The sequence below is a fragment of the Vidua macroura genome, unplaced genomic scaffold, assembly GCF_024509145.1.
Source record: "Vidua macroura isolate BioBank_ID:100142 unplaced genomic scaffold, ASM2450914v1 whyUn_scaffold_127, whole genome shotgun sequence".
Taxonomy (NCBI): domain Eukaryota; kingdom Metazoa; phylum Chordata; class Aves; order Passeriformes; family Viduidae; genus Vidua; species Vidua macroura.
The window spans coordinates 56048-80620 of NW_026530548.1; the positions used below are offsets into that span (position 1 = coordinate 56048).

A 24573-nucleotide genomic window follows, 5' to 3' on the forward strand; every position below is an offset into this window, starting at 1 on the left:
ATTAAACCAGGAGGGGATTACAGGGCAGGAGAACAGCTGAAACCAAGCCATGGGGCCTCCGAGGATACAAAACTGAGAGGGAAGTTTCTAGAGAAAGGGGCAGGCAGGGGAAGGGAGCGACATTCAGTGGGAGGAGGAGCAGGGAACAAGAGGGCAGGTCTTTGGGGGAGAGGGACAGCGAGGGCAAAACCAACAACACAGGAGAGAAAGGAACAACCCATAGGCAATAAAATATAACAACACAGACTGGGGGGGTGGTTTATGAAACTGACAACTAGGACCCAATGACAATCAAAATCACACACCCCAACACCCAGCCATGCCCGTGTCGCCCACGTCTCCTTCCATCTCCACGGCCCCCACGGCACCGTGCACGGCCGTGTCCCCTTGAGCTCCTCTTGCATCCAGATGCCCAAAGGGGAGCCGGGAAGATGTGGAGACCAGCAGCCAGTGGATCACCAGCACCAGGGAACACCAAGTCTGTGCCCAGCGAGGGCCACTGTGGGTCATCCCATGTGGGATGGAGCTGGAGCAGCGCACAAAGCTCCTCCCGCACACGGGGCACTGGCAGGGCTTCCCTTACTGCTGCCCCCCTTGCTGTTGGGTCGCTGCAGAGCTCTGGGAGACGCTCTTCCCACCCCTGGGACTCTGTTAGGGGCTCTCCCCAGCGTGGGTCACTGGTGGGTGGCGAGAGTGGAGTTTTTCTTGAAGCCCTTCCTGCAGTGGGGGCAGCGGCAGGGCCTCTATGCTGAGTGAACCTGCTGATGCTTGAGGAGGCGGTATCTGCTCTGAAACCTCTCGCCACACTCAGAACACTCATGGTGCCTCTCCCCAGTGTGGCTCCTCTGGTGGACCGTCAGGCTGGCTCTCTGGCAGAAGCTTTTCCCACATTCCCCACACTTGTAGGGCCTCTCCCCAGTGTGGCTCCTCTGGTGGACCGTCAGGCTGGCTCTCTGGCAGAAGCTCTTCCCGCATTCTGAGCAGGTGTAGGGGCTATCCCCAGTGTGCATTGCCTGGTGGATGATCAGGTCAGAGCTGTCACGGAAGCCCTTCCCACACTCCCCACACACATAGGGTCGTATCCCGCTGTGGGTCACCTGGTGGCGGCTCAGGTGGGAGCTCTTTGTGAAGCCTTTCCCACATTCTGCACATTTATAGGGCCGCTCACCCGTGTGGATCCTCTGGTGGCGGATCAAACTGGAGCTCAGCGTGAAGCTCTTCCCACACTCCCCGCACTCGTAGGGCCTCTCCCCGGTGTGGGTCCTCTGGTGCACGATCAGGTGGGAGCTGACGCTGAAGCTCTGCCCACACTCCCCACACTCGTAGGGCCGTTCCCCGGTGTGGACGGTCTGGTGGCGGATCAGGTCAGAGGTGTCCCTGAAGCCCTTCCCACACTCCCCACACTCGTAGGGCCGTTCCCCGGTGTGGATCATCTGGTGGCGGTGCAGGTGGGAGCTGATCTTGAAGCTCTTCCCGCACTCCAAACACTGGTGGGGCTTCTTGCCATCGTGGGGCTCCTTATGGGCCACCACCTCGGAGCCCTGGCCAGATCTCTGCCCACCTTCCTGGCACAGGGTGGGTCTTTCCTCCTCAGAGCACCCCGGGCTGGCTTTGCAGCCCCTCCTCCTGCGGGATCTCCGGGGATTTTCCTCCCCGTTGGGTTCCTGCGCTGTGGAGCTGCTCAAAACAGCCTCTGCCCCGAGGTTCTGCCGTGGGGATTTGTCCTCCCTGGGCTCCATCCTCAGCTCCTGCTCTGGGGGAGGAAGGACAAGGGAGAGGATGGGATTTGCCTCCGTGCCAGAGGGAAGGGGAAGGAGATCCCCCCAGTGTGTCCCCGGCAGGATGGCGTCATCGGGGGGGTTGTCCTGCATCCAGGGGCCGTGCTGGGCTGGGAGATGGAGCAGGAGAGAGGGGGAAAGGGGCACTGACTTCCTCCTCACCTGCCTGGCTGTCCCGGGGCATCTTCCTCTTCCTCGCAGCCTCCTCCTCCATCCAGATAAGGCTTGGGAAAGGGAAATCCTGGTTTGGGGGAAAAACAAGATGTGAGTGCATTGCCTTTGAAGGTCCCACTGGCCAAGTCCATCCCCACAAGTCACCGCGTGTCTGGTAGCCAGAAAAAGCTCCAAAAACCAAGGAGGAGTCCAAAGACCTCTCCCAGGAGTTCCCTGTTTCCAGTGTCCTTACTTTGGGATTATGGGGGTGTCTCTTCTCACAGCTGCTGGGGGGCCCGTGGCTCCTGGGCATCCCCCCTCTCCCGGCTCCTGCTCGGGCATGCTGAGAGGTTTTGGGCTGAGGGGGTTTTGGGGGTCCCAGGGCTCACCCTGCCCTGATCCGAACGCGGCCCCCAGCTGTGCCAGGGTCCCCCTTCTCCAGCATCCCCCCACTCCACGCACTCGGGGCTTCCCCGCTCCCCGACAATCCCCCGCCTCTCCCGGCCAGCCCCAAAACCCACGGCCCGCGCCGCCGCTGCTGCCGCCCCATCGCCACGTGGGCCCCCCAAAATCCCCCCGGGGCCATTTACGGCTCAGCTCCGCACTCCGCACTTTGGATCAGCCAAACTGAAATTAAAAATTACCTCTCCCAGCCACGCCGAAATACTTTTGAGCCATGACGCCGGAATCGGCGGGTCTAAACCTTCCCCTAAACCCCCCCATCCAGCCCCCCAAAAAAAAAAACCCCTGGCGGAGCTGCCGCGATGGCCGCGGGCCGAGCCTCCCCTGCCCGCTCACCTGCGGGATGCGGGGCAATGCGGTGCTGCCGGGGCCGGCCGAGCTGCGGGCTCGCCCTGCGACCCTCCTGCCGCTGCTCCTCCTCCTCCTCCTCCTCGTGCCGCTCCTCTCCGCGCTCCTCCTCTTCCTCTCTCCCGCCGCCCTTCCTCCCGCTCCTCCTCCGCTCCCGGAGCCGCCTTTCGCCCCCCCCTCTGCCCCACGGCTCTCGGGCAGGGCGAGAAAGCCCCGTGAGCCCCCCCCAGCCGTGGGCAGGGGGCTCGGGGCCCCCCGGTGCAGACCCGTCCGTGCCGTCCCCCTCCCGCCCTGCCAAAATTCCGCTCCCGGGGCTCGCTGGGTGCGAGGGGGCGGCGCAGGTGAGGTGGAAGTGGGGAGCGCTGGGCGCTGCGCCTCTGCCCAGGAGCTGCGGAGTCACCGCTGAGCGGTGCTGGAGAATACGTATTATAATATTGGCTTTTCGCAAATATTAAAAGGGATTCTATATGGGTAGTGTCAGCGTAACTCTGTTATAAAAAAGATAGTTTTTATTTCTGTTGCTGATGAAGCTTAGTGGAATAGCTGATACAGTGCGCTTGTGTTACAATGCCTGCTTGCATGGGATCACATCCCGTGCACACGGGATGAGCTCACCTGCTACAGATCTGCCAACGATCAGCGCTCGCCGTCTGAAGAGAACGTGGACCAAGGCCCGGAACCGAACGTTCTGAGAAAAATGGACTAAAAGCACAACCAAGGCAGCCACATGCCCTAAAAAGGCAGACCCGAGGAGGGGCTATGCTAAACAGTTCTTGGAATATGTAAACTGGATTTGGGAAAAGTTTACTATGCATAATTGTTTATGAGTACGGAACAGGCTGGTGCATTGGAAATGGCATCTCAAGGATGTTTCCAAAATAGCAGGGGTGCTCCTGGCTGAGCGCCAAGACACACCCGGGGCTATCACATCTTTGCTCCATGGTCTTTGTCTCCTATTGTCCTTTATTAAACTTTGAAATTTTCACAGGAGACTGGGCGTGTTTCTCACAGGAGCTTGGTCAGTGCGTCCTCTGGCAGGAACCGGGAAAGGCGCTGCGCTCCCCGGCAGCTGCCGAGCCCCAGCCAGAGGTCTTTCCTACTTCTTTATGTCCCTGAGACCTCTTTCCTATTTCTCTGCCTCGCAATTCTTGGTCAACACTATCTTCAGTAAAATCCGTGCTCAATAAAATCCGTGGGGTCTGGTCCTGTGGTCGCATTTGCCCTTCCCTGGGGTAGAGGTGTCTCTCCCTCCTGGGGCTGCAGCCCATGGCCAGGGTCACTACTTGTTCGTAATTAGTGTACATGGAATATTACTTTGTTTCTTTTGGGAAGTTTTGATCCTTAGGAGAACACTGCTTTTAATCTTCGTTTATGTGGAAAGCTTCTAAGATTTTGGGATGAATTGGAATCTACGAGATTTAGGGGTCTCCCCATCAGGGGAGCCTCAGGAGGGGCTTCCACACCTTCTCCCCGCAGTCGTTCTGGGATTCTCTCAGGGACTCACTTTCCTTTTCGTCTCCCCACTGCTTTGAGCTGGGAATGGGCTGGGAAATGTCCAGCAAAGCCACCTTTGCTGTCTGCTCTGGTAGCCTACTAGACAGCTTCTGGACCTTGTCACCTGCCCCTGCACAGCTCCCTTGGGAAGCAGGGCAGAAGCGGCCCCTGGGAGCCTTTGGGAATTCCCCTCTTGGATCCACGGCACACGCCCAAAGGACCTGGAATTTCAGTTTCCACGGCACGGCAGCCCACCTCCCTCCCAAGAACCCTCAACTGGCTCGAACCCGAATTTCCTGGGAGTTCACCCCATGTCCCCAGCCGTGTCCGTGTCCCCCACACGTCCCCAGCCGTGTCCGTGTCCCCCAATGTCCCCAGCCGTGTCCGTGTCCCCTGATGTCCCCAGCCGTGTCCGTGTCCCCCGATGTCCCCAGCCGTGTCCATGTCCCCCACACGTCCCCAGCCGTGTCCGTGTCCCCCACACGTCCCCAGCCATGTCCGTGTCCCCCAATGTCCCCAGCCATGTCCGTGTCCCCCGATGTCCCCAGCCATGTCCGTGTCCCCCGATGTCCCCAGCCGTGTCCGTGTCCCCCACACGTCCCCAGCCATGTCCGTGTCCCCCACACGTCCCCAGCCGTGTCCGTGTCCCCCAATGTCCCCAGCCATGTCCGTGTCCCCCACACGTCCCCAGCCATGTCCGTGTCCCCCACACATCCCCACCCATGTCCGTGTCCCCCAATGTCCCCAGCCGTGTCCGTGTCCCCCAATGTCCCCACCCATGTCCGTGTCCCCCAATGTCCCCAGCCGTGTCCGTGTCCCCCAATGTCCCCAGCCGTGTCCATGTCCCCCAATGTCCCCAGCCATGTCCGTGTCCCCCACACGTCCCCAGCCGTGTCCGTGTCCCCCGATGTCCCCAGCCATGTCCGTGTCCCCCGATGTCCCCAGCCATGTCCGTGTCCCCCGATGTCCCCGTCCACGCCCGGATCAAACCGTACCCCCATTCTTGGCTCTGCACCTCCCCGCCTGCTGCGGTGCCCATTTCCCCAGCCCGGTTCACTCCCGGCACCGCCGGCGAGGGCGGGCTGCCCCCCGAAAGCTGCTGAGTCTGGGCTGCACCTGTGGGGCTCAGACGCTCTAGGGCAGGGGGGGGACTGCGGCCAGGGGGGCACAAGGAACAGGGAGAGGTCTCCTGTGTGTTTCCCAAAGGTGCTTATTCCCGGGAGGGTCAGGGACAGAAAGGCACTGAACAAAGGCACACACCAGGTGACAGACAGGGGAGCCCTTGGGGCAGGGACAAGCTTTAACCCCTTGGGAGGAACCTGGGGAGGAAAACAAGGCGGGGATTAAACCAGGAGGGGATTACAGGGCAGGAGAACAGCTGAAACCAAGCCATGGGGCCTCCGAGGATACAAAACTGAGAGGGAAGTTTCTAGAGAAAGGGGCAGGCAGGGGAAGGGAGCGACATTCAGTGGGAGGAGGAGCAGGGAACAAGAGGGCAGGTCTTTGGGGGAGAGGGACAGCGAGGGCAAAACCAACAACACAGGAGAGAAAGGAACAACCCATAGGCAATAAAATATGCTATAACAACACAGACTGGGGGGGTGGTTTATGAAACTGGCAACTAGGACCCAATGACAATCAAAATCACACACCCCAACACCCAGCCGTGCCCGTGTCGCCCACGTCTCCTTCCATCTCCACGGCCCCCACGGCACCGTGCACGGCCGTGTCCCCTTGAGCTCCTCTTGCATCCAGGTGCCCAAAGGGGAGCCGGGAAGATGTGGAGACCAGCAGCCAGTGGATCACCAGCAGCAGGGAACACCAAGTCTGTGCCCAGCGAGGGCCACTGTGGGTCATCCCCATGTGGGATGGAGCTGGAGCAGCGCACAAAGCTCCTCCCGCACACGGGGCACTGGCAGGGCTTCCCTTACTGCTGCCCCCCTTGCTGTTGGGTCGCTGCAGAGTTCTGGGAGACGCTCTTCCCACCCCTGGGACTCTGTTAGGGGCTCTCCCCAGCGTGGGTCACTGGTGGGTGGCGAGAGTGGAGTTTGTCTTGAAGCCCTTCCTGCAGTGGGGGCAGCGGCAGGGCCTCTATGCTGAGTGAACCTGCTGATGCTTGAGGAGGCGGTATCTGCTCTGAAACCTCTCGCCACACTCAGAACACTCATGGTGCCTCTCCCCAGTGTGGCTCCTCTGGTGGACCGTCAGGCTGGCTCTCTGGCAGAAGCTTTTCCCACATTCCCCACACTTGTAGGGCCTCTCCCCAGTGTGGCTCCTCTGGTGGACGATCAGGCTGGAGCGCTGGCTGAAGCTCTTCCCGCATTCTGAGCAGGTGTAGGGGCTATCCCCAGTGTGCATTGCCTGGTGGATGATCAGGTCAGAGCTGTCACGGAAGCCCTTCCCGCACTCCCCGCACACGTAGGGTCGTATCCCGCTGTGGGTCACCTGGTGGCGGCTCAGGTGGGAGCTCTTTGTGAAGCCTTTCCCACACTCTGCACATTTATAGGGCCGCTCACCCGTGTGGATCCTCTGGTGGCGGATCAAACTGGAGCTCAGCGTGAAGCTCTTCCCACACTCCCCGCACTCGTAGGGCCTCTCCCCGGTGTGGGTCCTCTGGTGCACGATCAGGTGGGAGCTGACGCTGAAGCTCTGCCCACACTCCCCACACTCGTAGGGCCGTTCCCCGGTGTGGACGGTCTGGTGGCGGATCAGGTCAGAGGTGTCCCTGAAGCCCTTCCCACACTCCCCACACTCGTAGGGCCGTTCCCCGGTGTGGATCATCTGGTGGCGGTGCAGGTGGGAGCTGATCTTGAAGCTCTTCCCGCACTCCAAGCACTGGTGGGGCTTCTTGCCATCGTGGGGCTCCTTATGGGCCACCACCTGGGAGCCCTGGCCAGATCTCTGCCCACCTTCCTGGCCCAGGGTGGGTCTTTCCTCCTCAGAGCACCCCGGGCTGGCTTTGCAGCCCCTCCTCCTGTGGGATCTCCGGGGATTTTCCTCCCCGTTGGATTCCTGTGCTGTGGAGCTGCTCAAAACAGCCTCTGCCCCGAGGTTCTGCCGTGGGGATTTGTCCTCCCTGCTCTCCATCCTCAGCTCCTGCTCTGGGGGAGGAAGGACAAGGGAGAGGATGGGATTTGCCTCCGTGCCAGAGGGAAGGGGAAGGAGATCCCCCCAGTGTGTCCCTGGCAGGATGGCGTCATCGGGGGGGCTGTCCTGCATCCAGGGGCCGTGCTGGGCTGGGAGATGGAGCAGGAGAGAGGGGGAAAGGGGCACTGACTTCCTCCTCACCTGCCTGGCTGTCCCGGGGCATCTTCCTCTTCCTCGCAGCCTCCTCCTCCATCCAGATAAGGCTTGGGAAAGGGAAATCCTGGTTTGGGGGAAAAACAAGATGTGAGTGCATTGCCTTTGAAGGTCCCACTGGCCAAGTCCATCCCCACAACTCACCGGGTGTCTGGTAGCCAGAAAAACCTCCAAAAACCAAGGAGGAGTCCAAAGACCTCTCCCAGGAGTTCCCTGTTTCCAGTGTCCTTACTTTGGGATTATGGGGGTCTCTCTCCTCACAGCTGCTGGGGGGCCCGTGGCTCCTGGGCATCCCCCCTCTCCCGGCTCCTGCTCGGGCATGCTGAGAGGTTTTGGGCTGAGGGGGTTTTGGGGGTCCCAGGGCTCACCCTGCCCTGATCCGAACGCGGCCCCCAGCTGTGCCAGGGTCCCCCTTCTCCAGCATCCCCCCACTCCACGCACTCGGGGCTTCCCCGCTCCCCGACAATCCCCCGCCTCTCCCGGCCAGCCCCAAAACCCACGGCCCGCGCCGCCGCCGCTGCCGCCCCATCGCCACGTGGGCCCCCCAAAATCCCCCCGGGGCCATTTACGGCTCAGCTCCGCACTCCGCACTTTGGATCAGCCAAACTGAAATTAAAAATTACCTCTCCCAGCCACGCCGAAATGCATCTGGGCCGTGACGCCGGAATCGGCGGGGTCCAAACCCTCCCCTAAACCCCCCCATCCAGCCCCCCCCCAAAAAAAAAACCCCCTGGCGGAGCTGCCGCGATGGCCGCGGGCCGAGCCTCCCCTGCCCGCTCACCTGCGGGATGCGGGGCAATGCGGTGCTGCCGGGGCCGGCCGAGCTGCGGGCTCGCCCTGCGACCCTCCTGCCGCTGCTCCTCCTCCTCCTCCTCGTGCCGCTCCTCTCCGCGCTCCTCCTCTTCCTCTCTCCCGCCGCCCTTCCTCCCGCTCCTCCTCCTCCGCTCCCGGAGCCGCCTTTCGCCCCCCCTCTGCCCCACGGCTCTGGGCAGGGCGAGAAAGCCCCGTGAGCCCCCCCCAGCCGTGGGCTCGCGGTTCAAAGTGTGCTTTTTTTGGGTAGTACACACGACTGGAACGTTTTTTTTTTTGGGAATTAACGGAGTTATTAAGTTGAAAAGGAACGGGACTGGTACGTGAGGGACTCACTGGGGGTGCCTGCAGAAATTGCGGCAGTGCGCGTTCAAGGACATCAGAGGGGAAGGATCTCGGCAACAGAGGGGATAATTTGGCAGATAAAAGGCTAGAGATGCAGCAGAAAATGGCACCAAAAATTATGTTAATTCTGACCCCTGACAAGAAAGAATTGGAAACGCCGAAGTTCAGTGAAGTAGGAGAAAAGGAATTAAGTGAGATAGGGGGAAAGCGAGACCGGTCGGGAAATGGAAACTTCCTGATGGGAGGCACTTTCTCAATAAGCCACTTACTAGGAAAATATTAGAAGACACGCATGAAAAAACTCATTGGGGCACTCGGGCTTTGTGTGATCACTCTTACGAATGGGGTCCCAAATGTCCAACTCCATACAATCAAATACAATGAAGAGTTGCAAGGAGTTATTTGGCAATGGCTGCGACCTTGTGAAAAATGCATGTTATATGGCTCTACACAGATATTTACTATATGTATCATGCTGAAAGTTATGCTGTATTAACATTTTAATAATATAGCAAATGTCGTTTTGTAATCAAAATTAAGCATTAGTAGTTAAAATAGAAACTATGTGTGTGAGTTTTTTTTTTAGAAAAGGAGAAGATAATCAAGGGGGTACAAAGAGAAAAGGGAGAAGGGGGAAACCTCAGGATGGAGATTTGGGATCCTCAGGGTGGGCTTTGTGGGGTGTCAGGGGAGATTTGGGGGTCCCGGGGTGGGTTTTGGAGGGCCCCAGGGTGGATTTCTGGGGTCCCAGAGTTGATTTAGGGGTAAATCAAGATGGATTTTTGGGGTCCAAGATGGATTTTGTGGGTCCCAAGATGGATTTTGGAGTCCCAGGAGGTGGGGAGGTCTCGGGCATTGGCGCCCCTGGCAGATGGGAGGGGTCAGTGCCAGATTTTACAGCCCCTTACCGGGGGGGCCTTTGGGGTTTGAGCATTCCCGGGGGGGGATTTTGGATTTTCACGCTGAGTTTCGCTCTCCCCGGGGTTGATTTGTGCATCTCAGGTTGGGTTCGGGGGCTCTGGAGCAGGTTTTTCTGTGGGCCCCAGGTCGCGTTTTGGGAGTTCTAGGCTGGGTTTTCGGGGGACCCCGGGCCGGATTTCAGGGCTCCAGCACCCGCAGCGCGAAGTCCAGGGCGGGGGCGCTGTGGGTCAGACACCCCATGGACACCACGTCGACGTGGGGCCCCAAGAACTGGGGGAGGGTCTCCAAAACGATGCCCCCGCTGGCCTCCACCGTCACCCCGGGGTGCGCGGCCTTGAGCCGCGCCGCCGCCGCGTGCAGCTCCTGGGGGGGGGGACGCCCCGTTAGCAGGGAACGCTCCCTCCCCGAAATTTGGGGGTGCCCTGGACATCTGGATGTGCAACGCATCGGGGTGGTGCAGGATTCTCCCCCAGAATGGGGGGGTCTCGCCGCCCAAATCTGTCCCGTTTGTGTCCCCCCCCCCCCCCAACAAGAAGCCACCGATCCAGGGATTGCTCCAGCCACGGAGCTGCAAAATTGGGGTGTCCACCCCCAAATCCTCCGAATCATAGACCAGAACCCACCCCGCCCCCCCCCCCAAAACAGGGGTTTCCCACCCAACATCTGCCCAACCGGGGGCCCCACCCACCACTGACCTCCAGAACAACCCGAAATTTGGGCTCTCCAATCCACCGACCACCCAAATTGGGGTCCCCCCACGCAGAACCCCCCAAAATTGTGGGGCCCTACCCAACCCCTCCAATCCAGGCATTTGCCCACCCACTGAGCCCCAAATTGTGGTCCCCCCATCTAAAATCCCCAAGTTAAGGGTCCCTCCACCCAGAACCCCCCCCAAAACTGGGATTACCCAACCCTCTGACCCCCCAAATTTGGGATTCCCCCTCGTGTCTTTGGGGCTGCCCCGCATTTACAGCAAATTCCCGTTTTACTGGTGCAGCCTCAGCCCGGGGTGTCCCCCACTTTTGCTGCTCCCCTCGATTTTGGGGGCTCAGCTGGGGAGAGCAGAGTCTGGATCTGTGTGGTTACCCCCCCACTTTTTGAGGTCTTCAGCCCATTTCACTGGTCTGCCCCCCCTTTTGAAGGGTCCAGACCCCGATTTTTGGGGTCCAGCCTCGCACCTGGAGGGTCCTCCCAGGTTTTGGGGGCCCCTGCCAGATTCTGGGAACTCACCTGGTGGGGGCAGATGTCAAATCTCTGGCATTACTGTGGCATTACCACCTCACTTTTTGGGAGATCTGTGCCCCGTTTTTGGGGTTTGTCCCCCATTTTGAAAGTCCAACCCCCCCCCCCCCCCATTTTTGGGGTCCCACGATGATTGGCCCCGCTCTGATTTTGGGGGCTCACCTGTGGGGCCAGGTTGTCCAGCAGGACGATGTCAGCCCCAGCCCCCGCAGCCGCCAGCGCCTCCTCCGCGCTCGAGCACTCCACCTCCAACCGGCGGGTGAAGCCCCCGGCCCGCCGCGCCCCCAAAATCATCTGGGGAAGAGGGGGGGGGGGGTCAGGGGGAACCCCAGAGCAACGCCCAATCCCTCAGACCCAATACGGGGTGGGGTAAAATGGGGGGTCCCCCCAGTGGATGACTCAAAACTGGGGCGCCCCCACACTGATCCGCACAAATTGGGGTCCTCCCCCGTGATCCTCCCAATTCAAGGGTGTCCCCCAGACCCCAAAATTGGGGTTGACCCACCTACAAGCACCCAAATTTAGTTACCCGATCCCCCCCAATTCAGGGGTTACCCCCTTATTTCCCTCCCAAACTGGGACCACCCCCCCCCCCACATCCCCCCCCCAATCCAGGGGTCCTCCCCCATCAGTCCACACCCAGATCACCCTAATCCAGGAGTTTGTCCCAAAATTTGCGCCCCCTTCGAATTTTGGTGCTTCCCCGCCACCCTCGAAATTCGGGGTTCCCCAAACCATCACTCCCCACAAAATCGAGTCTCCCCCGCCGAAACCCCCATTTCCTCCAAACCTCACGTTCCCCCCATCCCACACCCCCGAAATTGGGGCTGCCACGCCTACCACGCAGAACCTGCCAATTCAAGGGTCCCCCCACCAATCTCCCCCCCCCCAAACTGGGGTCCTGACCCCCCCAATCTCCCCAATCCAGGGCTCCTGCCGCCTCTACCGCCCAAATTCTGGAGACCCCCCGCAACCAGAACCGCCCCCAATTCAAGCCCCCCCCCCTCCATTATCCCCCCCAAAGTTCGGCGTCCCCACCTGCTCGAGCCCCCCCGCTGCCGCCGCCAGCGCTCGGTGATTGTCTTTGAGCAGAATGAGCCCCCCCAAACCTCCCCGGTGGGGGTCGGCGCCCCCCACCCCCAGCGCGTATTTCTCCGCCAAGCGGAAGCCGGGCGTGGTTTTTCGGGTGCCCGCCACGACCCCCGCCCAGCCCTGCGCCCGGGCCACCCCCACGGCCCTGGCGGCCATCGAGGCCACCCCGCTGCAGCGCCCCAAAATATTGAGGGCCACCCTCTCCCCCGCCAGCACCCCCGCGGCCGGACCCTCCACCTCGGCCACCACCGCCCGCCCGGGGGGCAGCGCCGCCCCCTCGGGCACCCTCCAGGTGACCCGGCACCCCGACACCCCGAAAACGGCCTCGGCGAAGGGGGCCCCCGCCAGGACGCCCCCCGGGGCCCCCCCGGCCTTGCTGAGCAGCTCCGCGCGGGTCGCGGCGACCCCCGCCACCGCCCCCGCCGCGTCCGGCCAGGGCGCGTCCTCGTCCAGCCAGGCGCGGGCCAGGGCGCGCAGCCGGTGCGGGGGCGGCGCGGGGGCCCAGCCCCGGCCGGGGGGCGCCGGGCCCGGGGGCGAGCGGGCCGTCATCCGGGGGGCCTGGGCGGAGAGACGGCGGCGTCACTCGGGGTCTGCGGGGGCAGGATCTGGGCTCATGGGGAGGGGGCTGCTGGGGTGCCGGGAGGGTCCCTGAGGGGGTACTGGGCTCCGCGCTGGGATTTTCGGGGAGGTACTTGGGTCTAGAGATGATCTGGGCGTTATTGAGGTGCTGAAGAGGAAATTTGGGTTGGTCTTTGGGGGGTTTGGGGGATACGGGGGTCCTTGGGGGAGTTTTGAGGGGATTCTGGGGGGATTGAGGGTCCCTGAGGGGATACTGGGCTCCGCGCTGGGATTTTCGGGGAGATATTTGGGTCTAGAGATGATCTGGGCGTTATTGAGGTGCTGCAGGAGAAATTTGGGTTCGTCTTTGGGGGATACGGGGGTCCTTGGGGGAGTTTTGAGGGGATTCTGGGGGGATTGAGGGTCCTTGAGGGGATATTGGGGTCTAAGGAGGATTTTCGGGGAGGTATTTGCGTCGAGAGATGATCTGGGCGTCATTGAGGTGTTGAAGGGGAAATTTGGGTTCGTCTTTGGGAGATACGGGGGTCCTTGGAGGAGTTTTGAGGGGATTCTGGGGGGATTGAGGGTCCCAGGAGGGGATATTGGGGTCTAAGGAGGAATTTCAGGGAGATATTTGGGTCTGGAGGGGATTTGGGGTGTTACTGAGGCGCTGAAGGGGAAATTTGGGGCGGTCTTGAGGGGGTTTGGGGGATATTGGGATCCCTGGGGGAATTTTGGGAGGGGGGCCCGGTGGCTCCTCGGGAGGATTTTTGTGGGGTCTCCAGGGGTTTCGAGGAGATATTGGGGGGCCTGGGGAGGGATACTGGGGTCTTTGGGAGGTTATTTGGTCCCGGGAAGGGGATTTTGGACGGGTCCTGGGGGGAGGCTGGGGGTCCTAGGAGGGTCCTGGAGGGGATATTGGGCTCCGATGGGGATTTTGGAGATTTTTGGGTGTGGGGGGCGGGGGGGGGGGGGGATTTGGGGGGGGTTATTGGGGTCCCGAGGTGGATTTGGGGGGGTGTCCAGGAAGGGGATCAAATGTTGGTCCCGCTCCCCTATGGGCACCCCAAATGTGGGTCCCTCTGCCCCCTCCCCCCGGCTCGGGGGGTCCAAAGTCCGGTCCGGGTTGGCCACATCACCCGCCCCTCCCCCACCCTTCCCGGGACTCCCAAGGTGGGGGGGGGGGGGGGGCGCCCCACTGACCTGGCGAGAGTTGGAGGCGACTGCAGCCCGAATTGGGGGTCGGGGGGGGTTCTTACCTGGGGGGGGGGCGTGGCTGGCCTCGCCCCAACGCCCAACCCCGGGCTGTGATTGGCTGCCCCCCCCCCCAAAAAAAAACAAACAAAAAAAAAAGCCCAGGCGGTTTGGGGTGGGGGAGGGGAAAATCCCTTTATTGACAATAAATGAGCAGGGGCGGGGGGGGGGGATTGGGGGACACCTGGGTGGGCGCCCCATGGCCGGGGGGGGACACTTGGGGTGGCAGCAGAGGACAGCGGGTGATCCCCCCCCCCCCCAACTGAGACCCTGCCCCACGCCATCAGTGTGACGTGGCGGGGGGGTCAGTGGCATCGGGGGGTGACTGACACGTGGGGTGACAGGAGGTGACAGTGGCAGGGGCGTTCCCGCAGGGCTGGGAGCGCTGGGATGTGATAGGGCAAGCGGGCGGCCGAGGGGGGAGGTGACAGCGCCAGGCACCGCTGGTGACAGCGCCAGGCACCGCTGGTGACAGCGCCAGGCACCGCTGGTGACAGTGCCAGGCGCCGCTGGTGACAGTGCCAGGCACCGCTGGTGACAGTGCCAGGCGCCGCTGGTGACAGCGCCAGGCACCGCTGGTGACAGTGCCAGGCGCCGCTGGTGACAGTGCCAGGCACCCCTGGTGACAGTGCCAGGCGCCGCTGGTGACAGCGCCAGGCACCGCTGGTGACAGCGCCAGGCACCCCTGGTGACAGTGCCAGGCACCCCTGGTGACAGTGCCAGAGGTGTCCCCGAGGGCCGGGACGAGGTCGGGCTGAGGGGAGAAGATGGAGATGGGGGCAGAGGGGACCAGGCCATGGTGGAGGGGACATGGAGATGACAGTGGGGACAGGGACGAGATGGGACGCAGACACGGAGTCGGGACAGGGCCATGGTGGCAGGGTCCCGGTGGTAGCCGGGAGGAGATGGTCAAGGTGACAGCAGACTGTGGAGGTGACACAGAGATGGTCAGTGTCACCCGGAGATGATGGTGGGGACGTGGGGATGGTGGTGGGAAGAGGGATGGGATGGTTGAGGTGACCAGGAGGTGGTGGGGGGAGCAGGGAGGGAGGAGACACCTCTCCCCACCAGGTGTCAAGGACACCTGGAGATCATGGAGGTGACCAGGACATGGTGGTGGCACACGTGGAGAGGACGGGGAGGAGGTGGAGGAGACAGGAAGATGGGACTGGGAACACGGAGATGGGCAGTAACACGTGGAAGGGGTGGCTGGGACGTGGGCAGGACATGAGGGAGGGTGTGGAGATGTTCAAGGTGAACAGGACATGGTGGTGGGACACGAGAAGGGGACAGGGAGATGGTCAAGACCACCTGGAGATGGTCAAAGGGACACAGGAAGGGACAGGGAGGAGCTGGAGGTGACCATGGACCATGAAGGTCACCACAGAGGAGACCCACGAGCAGAGGGCAGGGGAGGTGAAGCCGCTCCGCAGAGGAATTCACAGCCCCTGGACAGCTGAGGGGCCGTTCCAAATGATCCCACCATGGGTTCCTGGAACACCTCATGGAAAAGGGATGCAGCTGTGGGTGCAGCTCCCCTGGGCCAACGCTCCTCAATTCTCCAGCAGAGCAGGCACAAAGCACCAAGAGGCAAAGGGGAAATCTTCCAGGTCACTGCTGGCTCCTCGGGAAAACCCAACACAAACAGCCAAGTCAGGGGCCTGAAGGGTTTCCCCTGCTGTGCCACAACAGGTCCCTTCTGCGTGGTCAGTGTCCCGTGAGGAGGGAACATCTCCTGGAAATGTCACGGAATGTCAGCGGACAATGGAGGCGCTGGCAGCTCCCGGGAGGCCCTGCCAGGGACTGTCCCTGATCTGTGCCCTCGGGGGTCACCCGGACAGGGGCTCTGAGCTGGGGCAGGATCATCCTGGAAACAAAACCAGGGACCCCTGGGATTCACGGTGGCTCAGGCAAAACCTCCCGCTGGCTTCAGAACCCAAATCAAGTTTTCACCGCCAGCCTGTGACCCCCAGCTTTGGGTCTGATGCAAATGCTTCTCCACACACTGTCACAGGCAGAACACAAATCCAGAGCACTCTTTTCCTGTCCCAAGGGCTGCTGGAGGGGTTTGGAAGTGGATGGCAGCCGGAAAGAAGGACTGGACTGGGAGAACGAGCCAGGGACAGATTCTTACAGAGCTGCTCGGAGGGGCTGCTTTGGGCATGCAGTGGGAACAGAGCTGGGGGCACAGAGATGATCAGGAGCTGCAGATGAGCACAAGAACAGCCCTGAGGCCTGGTCTGCTCCTGCCAGCCAGCAGAGAGTGGGCTGGGGGTGCCCGGGAATGTGGGAGGGCACAGGGCTGGGACAGCTGACCCCAGCTGAGCCAGGGAAGAGTGCGGATCACAGGACATCGTGCTCGGCCAAACAGCTGGGGCAAGAACTGGAAATGGAGGCAGCTTCAGAGTCCTGGCATCTGTCTCCCCAAGCAGATATTTTGTGTGGTGGAGCCCTGCCCTCGTGGGAACCCCTGCCCTTGGGAAGCAGGGAATGAAATCCGAGTTTTGCTTTGGTTGTGTGAGCGGCTTTCACTTTCCCTATCAAACTGCCTTAACCCAAACCCATGAGTTTTCTCAATTTACCCCCCCAAGTCTCTCCATAATCCCACCAGAGGGGCCATGACTGAAGGGCTGTGTGGCCTCAGCTGCCCACTGGGGTTAAACCATGAGAAATATGGAACAGGGGCTCGAAGGAAGATGGAGAGAGAGTTGGAACCTGGCCTGCAGTGAGAGGACAAAGGGGGGAGGCCTTACACTGCAACAGCTTGGATTTAGGTCTGACCTAAGGTGGAGCTTTTGGATGATGGGGAGGTGAGGCCCTGGCACAGGTTGGTCGGGTGCAGTGAGCTGCCACACTCCTGGAAGTGTTCAAGGCCAGGTTGGATGGGGCTTGGAGCAATCTGGGCTTGTGCAAGACAGCCCAGCAGGTGCTCAGGTGAGTCCCCAGTGCTCCAGGCACGGGCTCCAGGCTGGGGATGGTTCTGGTGTGCAGAGCAGCTCTGCTGCAGCATGAGAATGTGGCCACGAGGATGGGCCCTTGGCTTGGCCTCTCCCTTCCCTGTGCTGGGGCTCCTGCAGACCCTTGCAGCTCCAGCCCCAGGGGGTGCAGCATTCCTGCACCCACAATTGCATCCCTTTTCCATGAGGATCCCATGGTGGGATCATTTGGAACGGCCCCTCAGGTGTCCAGGGGCTGTAAATTCCTCTGCTGAGCAGCTTCACCTCCCCTGGGCCCCTCCTGGGCCAGCGCTCCTCAATTCTCCAGCAAAGCAGGCACAAAGCACCAAGAGGCAAAGGGGAAATCTTCCAGGTCACTGCTGGCTCCTCGGGAAAATCCAACACAAACAGCCAAGTCAGGGGCCTGAAGGGTTTCCCCAGCTGTGCCACAACAGGTCCCTTCTGCGTGGTCAGTGTCCCGTGAGGAGGGAACATCTCCTGGAAATGTCACGGAATGTCAGCGGACAATGGAGGCGCTGGCAGCTCCCGGGAGGCCCTGCCAGGGACTGTCCCTGATCTGTGCCCTCGGGGGTCACCCGGACAGGGGCTCTGAGCTGGGGCAGGAGCACGGGAGCCTCGGGCAGGAAGGTGAGCCCTGCTCAGGGCCAGCGCTGGGGCCAGGGGCTCTGTGGGAGCTGTGTCCCAGTGCCAGCCCAGTCTGGGGCCACAGCCCTGCTGCTGTCCCAGTGCCACCATTCCAGACACTGTGGCCACCCCAGCACTGCCCCGAGCCCAGCGCTGCTGTCCCAGTGCCACCATTCCCCAGTGCTCCCCAGAGCCTCCAGAGCCTGGAGATCCTTGTCATGAGCTGTTCCCATGGCCTGTGACCCCGCTGTCCTCCCACCTCCCTGTTTTCCCTGATTTGGGGTCCTGGTGTCCCAGGAAGAGGGGCCAGTCCAGCCCCCAGTTCAGCCGAGGGGCTGGAGTGGGAACAGGGACAATTCTGCTCAGGCACGCTGGGTTTGGGGCCGGGCTCAGCCCTGGGCTGCCCCACAGGGAAAGCTCTGGGAGGGAAGGGGCAGCAGGAGATGGGGGATCTGGCTCTGGGGGCTGGTGGAGGATGGCCTGTGTTGCACTGGGGGCTGTCCCCACAGGGTGCCCAGGTGCCTTTGGCTCCCTGCCTGCCCCCCCTGGCCCCCCAGGTGCCCGGGCCCCTCCAGGGGCAGCTGCCCCGTGCAGGAAGCTGGAGGGATGCCGGGCAAGGGGGCCGGAGCCGTGCCACAGCTGGGGTGGGGTGGACTCTGGGCCAGGGCCGGGCTTGTGGCCAGGGCTGGGGGCTGTGCCAAGCCGGGCTTTGGCCCGGGGGCTGGCAGGGAGGGTGCAGGGAGGAGTCCCGGCAGGGATAAAGGTGCTCCTCACCTGCCGCAGCCTCACCCAGCGCTCCTCACTCCAAGAGGAAGATGAAGGTGGCTGTGCTCGGCGTGGCCCTGCTCTTCTCCATCCTGCTGTGCCTCCCAGGACAGGGCGAGGTGAGGCTCCAAGGCCACGGGGTGGGCTCAGGGCTGGGGGCTCTTCCCCAGTCCAGGGGCTGCCCCGGGCTCCCCTGCCCCGGGCGCTGCCGCTTTCTCCTTGCCACCACTGGCTCTGTCCTTCCCCTTCCCTCAATTCAACTCCCGCTGCCAGAGCCCGGCTTCCCCAGGGCATGGTCGCACCCAGCTCCTCCCTGGGAGGGCCCCAGCGCTTTCCTGTCCTGCTCCCCCCAAATCCCCCCCCCTTTGGGCCTCCCCATCCCATCCCATCCTCTTGCTCCCCTCGGCCACCTCCGCAGCATCTCCTGTTTGCCACCCAAGGACAAAAGGCCAATCCCAAACTAGGCTGAAGCGGGACCTAGAGGTCCAAACCAACTAAAGCGCAGGCTAGGCTGGACTTGGCCAAACTGGGCTGAACTGGTCCAGTCCCAGGCCTGGCTGAACTGGCACAAACTGGGAAATGCTCCCCCACCCCCCGGTGATTCCCAGGGTCTTCTTTCCAGACTTTCCCCTCAGTCCATTGCCTTTCACCCGGCAGTGCTGTCCCCAAATCCGCTGGCAGCCCCTGCTCAGAGCAGGGGACAGCCGTGGGCCAGGTGGGGCTGGGGACACCTGTGTCCCCCCCAGCCCCAACCCTGACCAGCCTTTTGCTCTCCTTCCCCAGGCACTCATATATGGCAGTGGTGAAACCATATGTGCTGGGGTAAGTCCTGGAGCTGGCTGCACCAGTGTGGGAACTGGGGGGCAGTTTGGTCACCCCCAGCCTTTACTGGGACTGGGGACACCCCAGTGACTGCTGACATCTCATGGTCTCTCCACAGCAAGTTGGTGGCATTACTGATGGCAAGGTGGGTACCCTGAGTTCTTCTGCTGGGCCCGGACCCTCCCCTCCCATGGCCAAGACCCTCCAGTGCACCCCAGCACACCCCAGAGCTTCCCAAGGCTGCACCTTCCCCGGGTGCCCCCTGTGTTGCCACCCTTCCCAGTGCACCCCAGTCAACCCCAAAGAGCATCGTGCCCGGTGCAGTTCCTGTCCCCTCTCCCCCCCCAGTCCTTTCCCTTTCTCATTCCCCATGACAGTGGTGTCCCCAAATGCCCTCCCAAATCCCCTCCCAAACCCATCCATTTCGGTCCTCTGCCCCCGCTTGCTCCTGCCCCCACCCACCCCCCATGGCCCCCCCACTGCAGTTGCTGCCTCCCCACCTGCATTCCCCATCTCCCATCCCTTCAACACCCCCAGCCCCATCCCTTGGGGCCCCCAGCTCCCCCCAGTTCTCTGTCTTTGGGCCCCCCCCCATCCCACTCCGTCCCCTCCTCCTTGGAGGCCCCGAATTCCCCTCGCTCTCCTTGTCTCCATCCCCACCTGCTCCCTGCAGGAACAGGGGTCAGGTGAAACTGGCCCCAGTGGCACTGGGGGGAGCAGAAGGGATTTTCCCCCTCAGGCCAGGGGCAGCCGTGGGGCCTGGGGACACCTGTGAGCCCCTAAGCCCCACAAGGGCCAACCCGGACTAAAGCTTTGCTCTCCTTCTGCAGTCAGGCGTTGTAGCAGGTATAGGTGGATGCATTGACGTAAGTCCTGGAATTGGGGCACCAGTGTGGGAACTGGGGGCCAGTTGGGTGCCCCCATGCCTTGCTGGGACTGGGGACACCCCAGTGACCAGTGACATCTCCCCATCTCTCTACAGAAACCAAAATTCCCTCCACGAGTGAAGAGGTCTGAGGTGGGTACCTGGAGTTCTGCTGGCCCAGAGACTCCCCTGTCATGGTCATGACACTGCAGGGCATCCCAGGGCACCCCACTGTGCCCCAGTACACCCCAACACGCCCCAGTATCCTCCGGTGTGTCTCTAACCCTGCCTTTCTCCCCAGCCCCCCGTGGCTGAGCAGGTGAAGCTTCTGCGGGAGTGATGCCCGGCTGCCCCTCCGGATGCCCCGGTGAGAAATCCTGGGGGGCCTCCAGCCCCACAAGAGATCCTCAGGGGCCAGGGTGAACCCTTGAGCCCTCTGGGGTGGGCAGAGCTTGGGGATGGCAGAGGCACATGGAGGGGGCTGTCCCTGATCCGTGTCCTGGGCTGAGGTGGACAGAGCTGTCCCCAAGGCTTTCCTTGCACCGGGGACACCCAGTGTCCCTGCGGCAGCAGGGAGGGCTCTGGGAGGCTTTGGGATATTCCAGGCTGAGGGGCTCCGGGATCTCAGGAGCCAAGTCCTGTCCCAGGTATATCCGGGGCTCCAAATCCCTTCTCCTGCCACAGGTCCCTGCAGAGGGAGGGATGGGAACAAGGGCCCTCTCGTGTCCCTGTGCACACGGCAGGTCACAGCTTGGGCTCTGCCTTTCAGGCCTGGAACTGGTGGTGACACTGGCGTCCTGTCCCTCTCCAGCAGCATGAAGAGATGATCATCCCTGGAGAACCCCCCTGATTCCCTGGGAGCCCTGGGAATTTCCCTGGAATAATCAATAAACCCCTTCAGCAAAGCAGCTCTGTGTATCCATGTGTGCTTTTCTCATATCCATGTGTGTGTTCTGTGTCCCTGCCTGTGTTCCCTGTCCCCGTGTGTGTTCTGTGTCCCGTTCCCATGTCCCTGTGTGTGTGTTCCCATGTCCCTGCCTGTGTTCCCTGTCCCTGTGTGTGTTCAGTGTCCCGTTCCCATGTCCCTGTGTGTGTTCCCATGTCCCTGTGTGTTCTGTGTCCCCTCTCTCAGCCCTGGAATTTCTCCCCCACCTCCGATTTCTTCCCCCACCATGAACAGAGCGACTCTGGGGGCTCCCAGGGGTCCCTCTCCCTTCCCCCCTGCCTGGTACCCAGGGCAGGCTGGGACACCCTGGAATGTCCCCCCACAGTTGGAGGGACAAGGGGCACCCAGAGCCGCCTCTGGAACCCCCAGGGTTTGGGGCACAGAGGGTTCTGCCCAGGGCTCTGGGGCACCCCCAGGGAGCACAGCCTGGGCTCAGGGCAGGAGTGGATCATGGACAGGAGCCTGCAGCCCTGGCTCCTCTGCTCCGTCTGGGAGCAACAGCGCTTCCCTGCCCAAGGATCAGCACTCTTGGGCTCACGGCTCCCAGCTGTCTGGGCCCAGCCACACAAGCTCCTGTTCCCCAATTCTCGCTGGGGGCACCTTCCCCAAGTAGGCTCTGCCTTCCTTGCACCCCTGGGGTGCCCAGAACAAGCCAGGGCACCCCAGAGCCCCCTGCTGTAGGTGGATCCAAGGCACCTCAAGGTGTGGGTGGAGTGCACATCAAGCACAAACACCCAAAATGAAGCGGGGCCGACTGCAAGGGAAAACTTCCCAGGGGTGCAGGGTGGATCCAAGAGCTCCCAGAACCAGTGGGATTTGAGCCATCCCACAGCTTGTCCCTGGAGCAGGAGTAATGCCCCAGGGACCCAACTGGCAGCTCCCCAGGACTGGGTGATACTCTGTGCTGTGCATTCCCAGCTCCCCAGGAGTGCCTGACACCCCGTGCTGTGCATTCCCAGCTCCCCAGGACTGGGTGACACCCTGTGCTGTGCATTCCCAGCTCCCCAGGACTGGGTGACACCCTGTGCTGGGCATTCCCAGCTCCCCAGGAGTGCCTGACAGCCCGTGCTGTGCATTCCCAGCTCCCCAGGAGTGGGTGACACCCCGTGCTGTGCATTCCCAGCTCCCCAGAAATGGTTGACACCCTGTGCTGTGCACTCCCAACTCCCCAGGACTGGGTGACACCCTGTGCTGTGCATTCCCAGCTCCCCAGGAGTGGGTGACACCCCGTGCTGTTCATTCCCAGCTCCCCAGAAATGGTTGACACCCCGTGCTGTGCATTCCCAGCTCCCCAGAAAGCTGCGGACAAGGTTTAGAGGGAAGCCCCTTCTGTTGTGTCACAGGGTGCAGGAGGGATGCCTTTCCAGAAGCCTGAGAGGAGCCTGGGAGCAGCTGGATCCAACCCCAGCCCCAGACAGGATCAGGTGCCTGGATCACAGCTCTGGGCTGGCTGGAATGTCCTGGGTTTAACTGGAGACCTGCAAGAAGCACAAAACATTCCAGGTTTAGGGCCGGGCTGACCACAGGTGCCACTTCCCTCCTGCACACTCCCACCTGCAGCTGCACCAGCCCAGCTGCACACGCAGGACCTGCACAGCTCTGCCAGCACACGGGGGCTCAGGGACACCCCGAGACAACATTCCCACACGCACCTCAGCACAAACTGCCAAACCATGGAATTCGGGCCACGAGAGAGCCCCGCATGGGCACAAACCCACGCCTCAGCCCAGACCTGCACCTGCCCCACCTGGCAAAGGGGCAGATGCCAAGCGGGACCCCTCTCCTCAAGCTGCCTCCAAGGCTGGCACCAGGACTCGATCCCACAAGCGGCAAAAGCTCCACTGCCGGAGGGATCGGGGGCTTGCCGGGCCTCAGAGTAATTCTAGAGCTAAAGCGGTGAGAGACATCAGCTCCGCTCAGATAATACATGCCAGCGCTCATCCCGGGCCCGACAAGCGCCTCCTCCTCCTCCTCCTCCTCCTCCTCCTCCTCGCCCGGCCCGGCCCTCCCAGCCCGGAGCCGCCGTTCCCAGCTCGGGCCGCTCCCTGCGGCTGCAGCCGGGCCCCGGCAGCGCAGCCCTTGGCCCGGGCCGGGAAAACCGCCCCGGGAAAACCGCCCCGGCCGGAGCCGCCCCGGCACGGGCCTTGCCGCGGCCCCGGCCCGGCGCCGCCGCCTTCGGCCCGAGCGTCCTCCCGCCGCCGCCTCGCCCGGCCCGGCCGCTCCGCCCTGGGCCGCGCCGCTCCGGCAGCGCCGCGCTCGGCCCCTGCACAGCCCCGGGCCCGGCCCCGCCATCCCCACCGACCCCGGGCCCTTGCACAGCCCCGCCATCCCCACCGACCCCCGGCCCTTGCACAGCCCCGCCATCCCCACCGGCCCCGGGCCCTTCCAGCCCCGCCATCCCCCGGCCCTTGCACAGCCCCGCCATCCCCACCTGCCCCGGGCCCTTCCAGCCCCGCCATCCCCACCTGCCCCGGGCCCGGCCCGCACCACGCGGCCGCTGCCGCGCTCCGTCCCGCCGCAAGGGACATCCGGCCGCGCCGGGGCGGGACGAGCCGCCGCCGGGATCCGCCCTCGCCCGCCTCCATCTCCCGCTTCCCCTCCCCGTCCCGTCCCGCCTCTCTTCGCCTCCCCCGATGCAGCGGCCGCGCCTTCCCCAGCCCCGCATGAGCACCCAGCGGCGGCCGTGCCCTGGGAGTCAATGCCCGGGCACTCCGCAACATCTTTGATTTTCATCTTTCGCTCTACCCTGCAGCTCTCCAGGCTCCTGAAAGGATCCCCTGTGAGCACGGAAGTTTTCCACGTGCCTCCCTCACTTGGCCGTGGTCTCCCTGTTCCTCAGCGCTGCTGTGACCAAACCATTGGGAAAAGCTTTCTAACACTCCAATTCCTATGTTAAAAGCAGGCGTAGCTCTTTTTTTTTCTGGCGCTGAGATCACACAGCCGCACCTATCTCACACCAGTTGGTATCTTTATCACAGGTGAGATGATCCTGCCCCACAGGAGCTGGGTCCCAGCGCTCTCAGCCGCCTCCATCTCCCTCATCCCCTCATCCCCAGTGTGGACTCCATCCACGCTGCCTCTATCCCCATCCCAACCGCTTTCGTCCAGACGGGAAAAGTGGTGCTAATGTCTTCATAAAAAACTCGACGTGGAAAGAATGGGCGTGGGGTTCTTCACTACTGTCGCAGAAATGGGTGTTAATGTCTTCTAAATGGGTATCAGTGCCTGTCCACCCGGGCAAGTTTGTAACAGAACCCAGGCAGCCTGACCCAGAAAGTTTGAGCTCCTGAAATGTAGGGTAACAGGACAAACTGAAGTGTATTGCAAACGGGCCGAACTTCTGGTGGAGCTGCAGAACCCAGAACAGCCTGAACTTCTGAACTTCGGGGGGAAATGGTGACACGTGTTCAAGGGGGGACGTGTGGTCGGTGGTTTGGGAAAGCTGTACCTGCCTGGTACCTCAGCCAGTGGGGAAAGGAAGAGAGCAACACGACTGGGAGTTTAGAATAAAAAGAGGCTGCACTCTCCAAAACCAAGAGAGAGAGACCCCCACGGGTCTTTGCCCCAGTGGACTCTCTCCCTTTGTTCAAATAAAGTTGCAGGACTCCTCTGTTCCTTTGGCTTTTCGTAGCGTGGCTTCTCTCCACAGTCCTCATCCACTTCCATCCCCATTCCATCCTCCCCTGTGCATTCCCAGCCCACCCCATTCCCCCCACAAGCCCATCCCGTGCTGGGACCAGCACATGGCAGTGGATCCCACCAAGGTGTGTGAGGAGTGTGGGATCAGCCGCTCCTGCCCCACCAACACCAACAGCGTTTTTGGGACCTGGCAGTGAC

The 24573-nt window shown here is 62.2% G+C and overlaps 2 protein-coding genes, 1 long non-coding RNA gene and 1 other non-coding gene across 4 annotated transcripts; all 4 read right to left on the reverse strand.

Annotated features, from left to right (window-relative positions):
• Nucleotides 1–421: 421 nt before the first annotated feature.
• Nucleotides 422–8397, reverse strand: LOC128802627 (zinc finger protein 883-like). The gene is given in 4 exon segments (XM_053969187.1): nt 422–1561; nt 6389–7336; nt 7524–7602; nt 8317–8397. Coding segments are annotated over 3 exon segments (1887 nt in total). The 5' UTR covers nt 7576–7602; nt 8317–8397; the 3' UTR covers nt 422–674.
• Nucleotides 8398–9294: 897 nt separating this feature from the next.
• QPRT (quinolinate phosphoribosyltransferase) lies at nt 9295–13737 on the reverse strand. The gene is made up of 4 exons (XM_053969198.1): nt 13707–13737; nt 11892–12503; nt 11016–11147; nt 9295–9974 (listed from the first exon to the last, which is right to left on the reverse strand). The coding sequence occupies exons 2-4, from the start codon at nt 12492–12494 to the stop codon at nt 9789–9791; spliced, it is 921 nt and encodes a 306-aa protein (XP_053825173.1). The 5' UTR covers nt 12495–12503; nt 13707–13737; the 3' UTR covers nt 9295–9788.
• Nucleotides 13738–22047: 8310 nt separating this feature from the next.
• Nucleotides 22048–23281, reverse strand: LOC128802623 (uncharacterized). Its single transcript, XR_008435512.1, has 3 exons — nt 23202–23281; nt 22484–22624; nt 22048–22214 (listed from the first exon to the last, which is right to left on the reverse strand). It is a non-coding gene; the product is annotated as an uncharacterized LOC128802623 (long non-coding RNA).
• Nucleotides 22602–22685, reverse strand: LOC128802636 (small nucleolar RNA SNORD45). The gene has a single exon (XR_008435516.1). It is a non-coding gene; the product is annotated as a small nucleolar RNA SNORD45 (small nucleolar RNA).
• Nucleotides 23282–24573: the final 1292 nt, after the last annotated feature.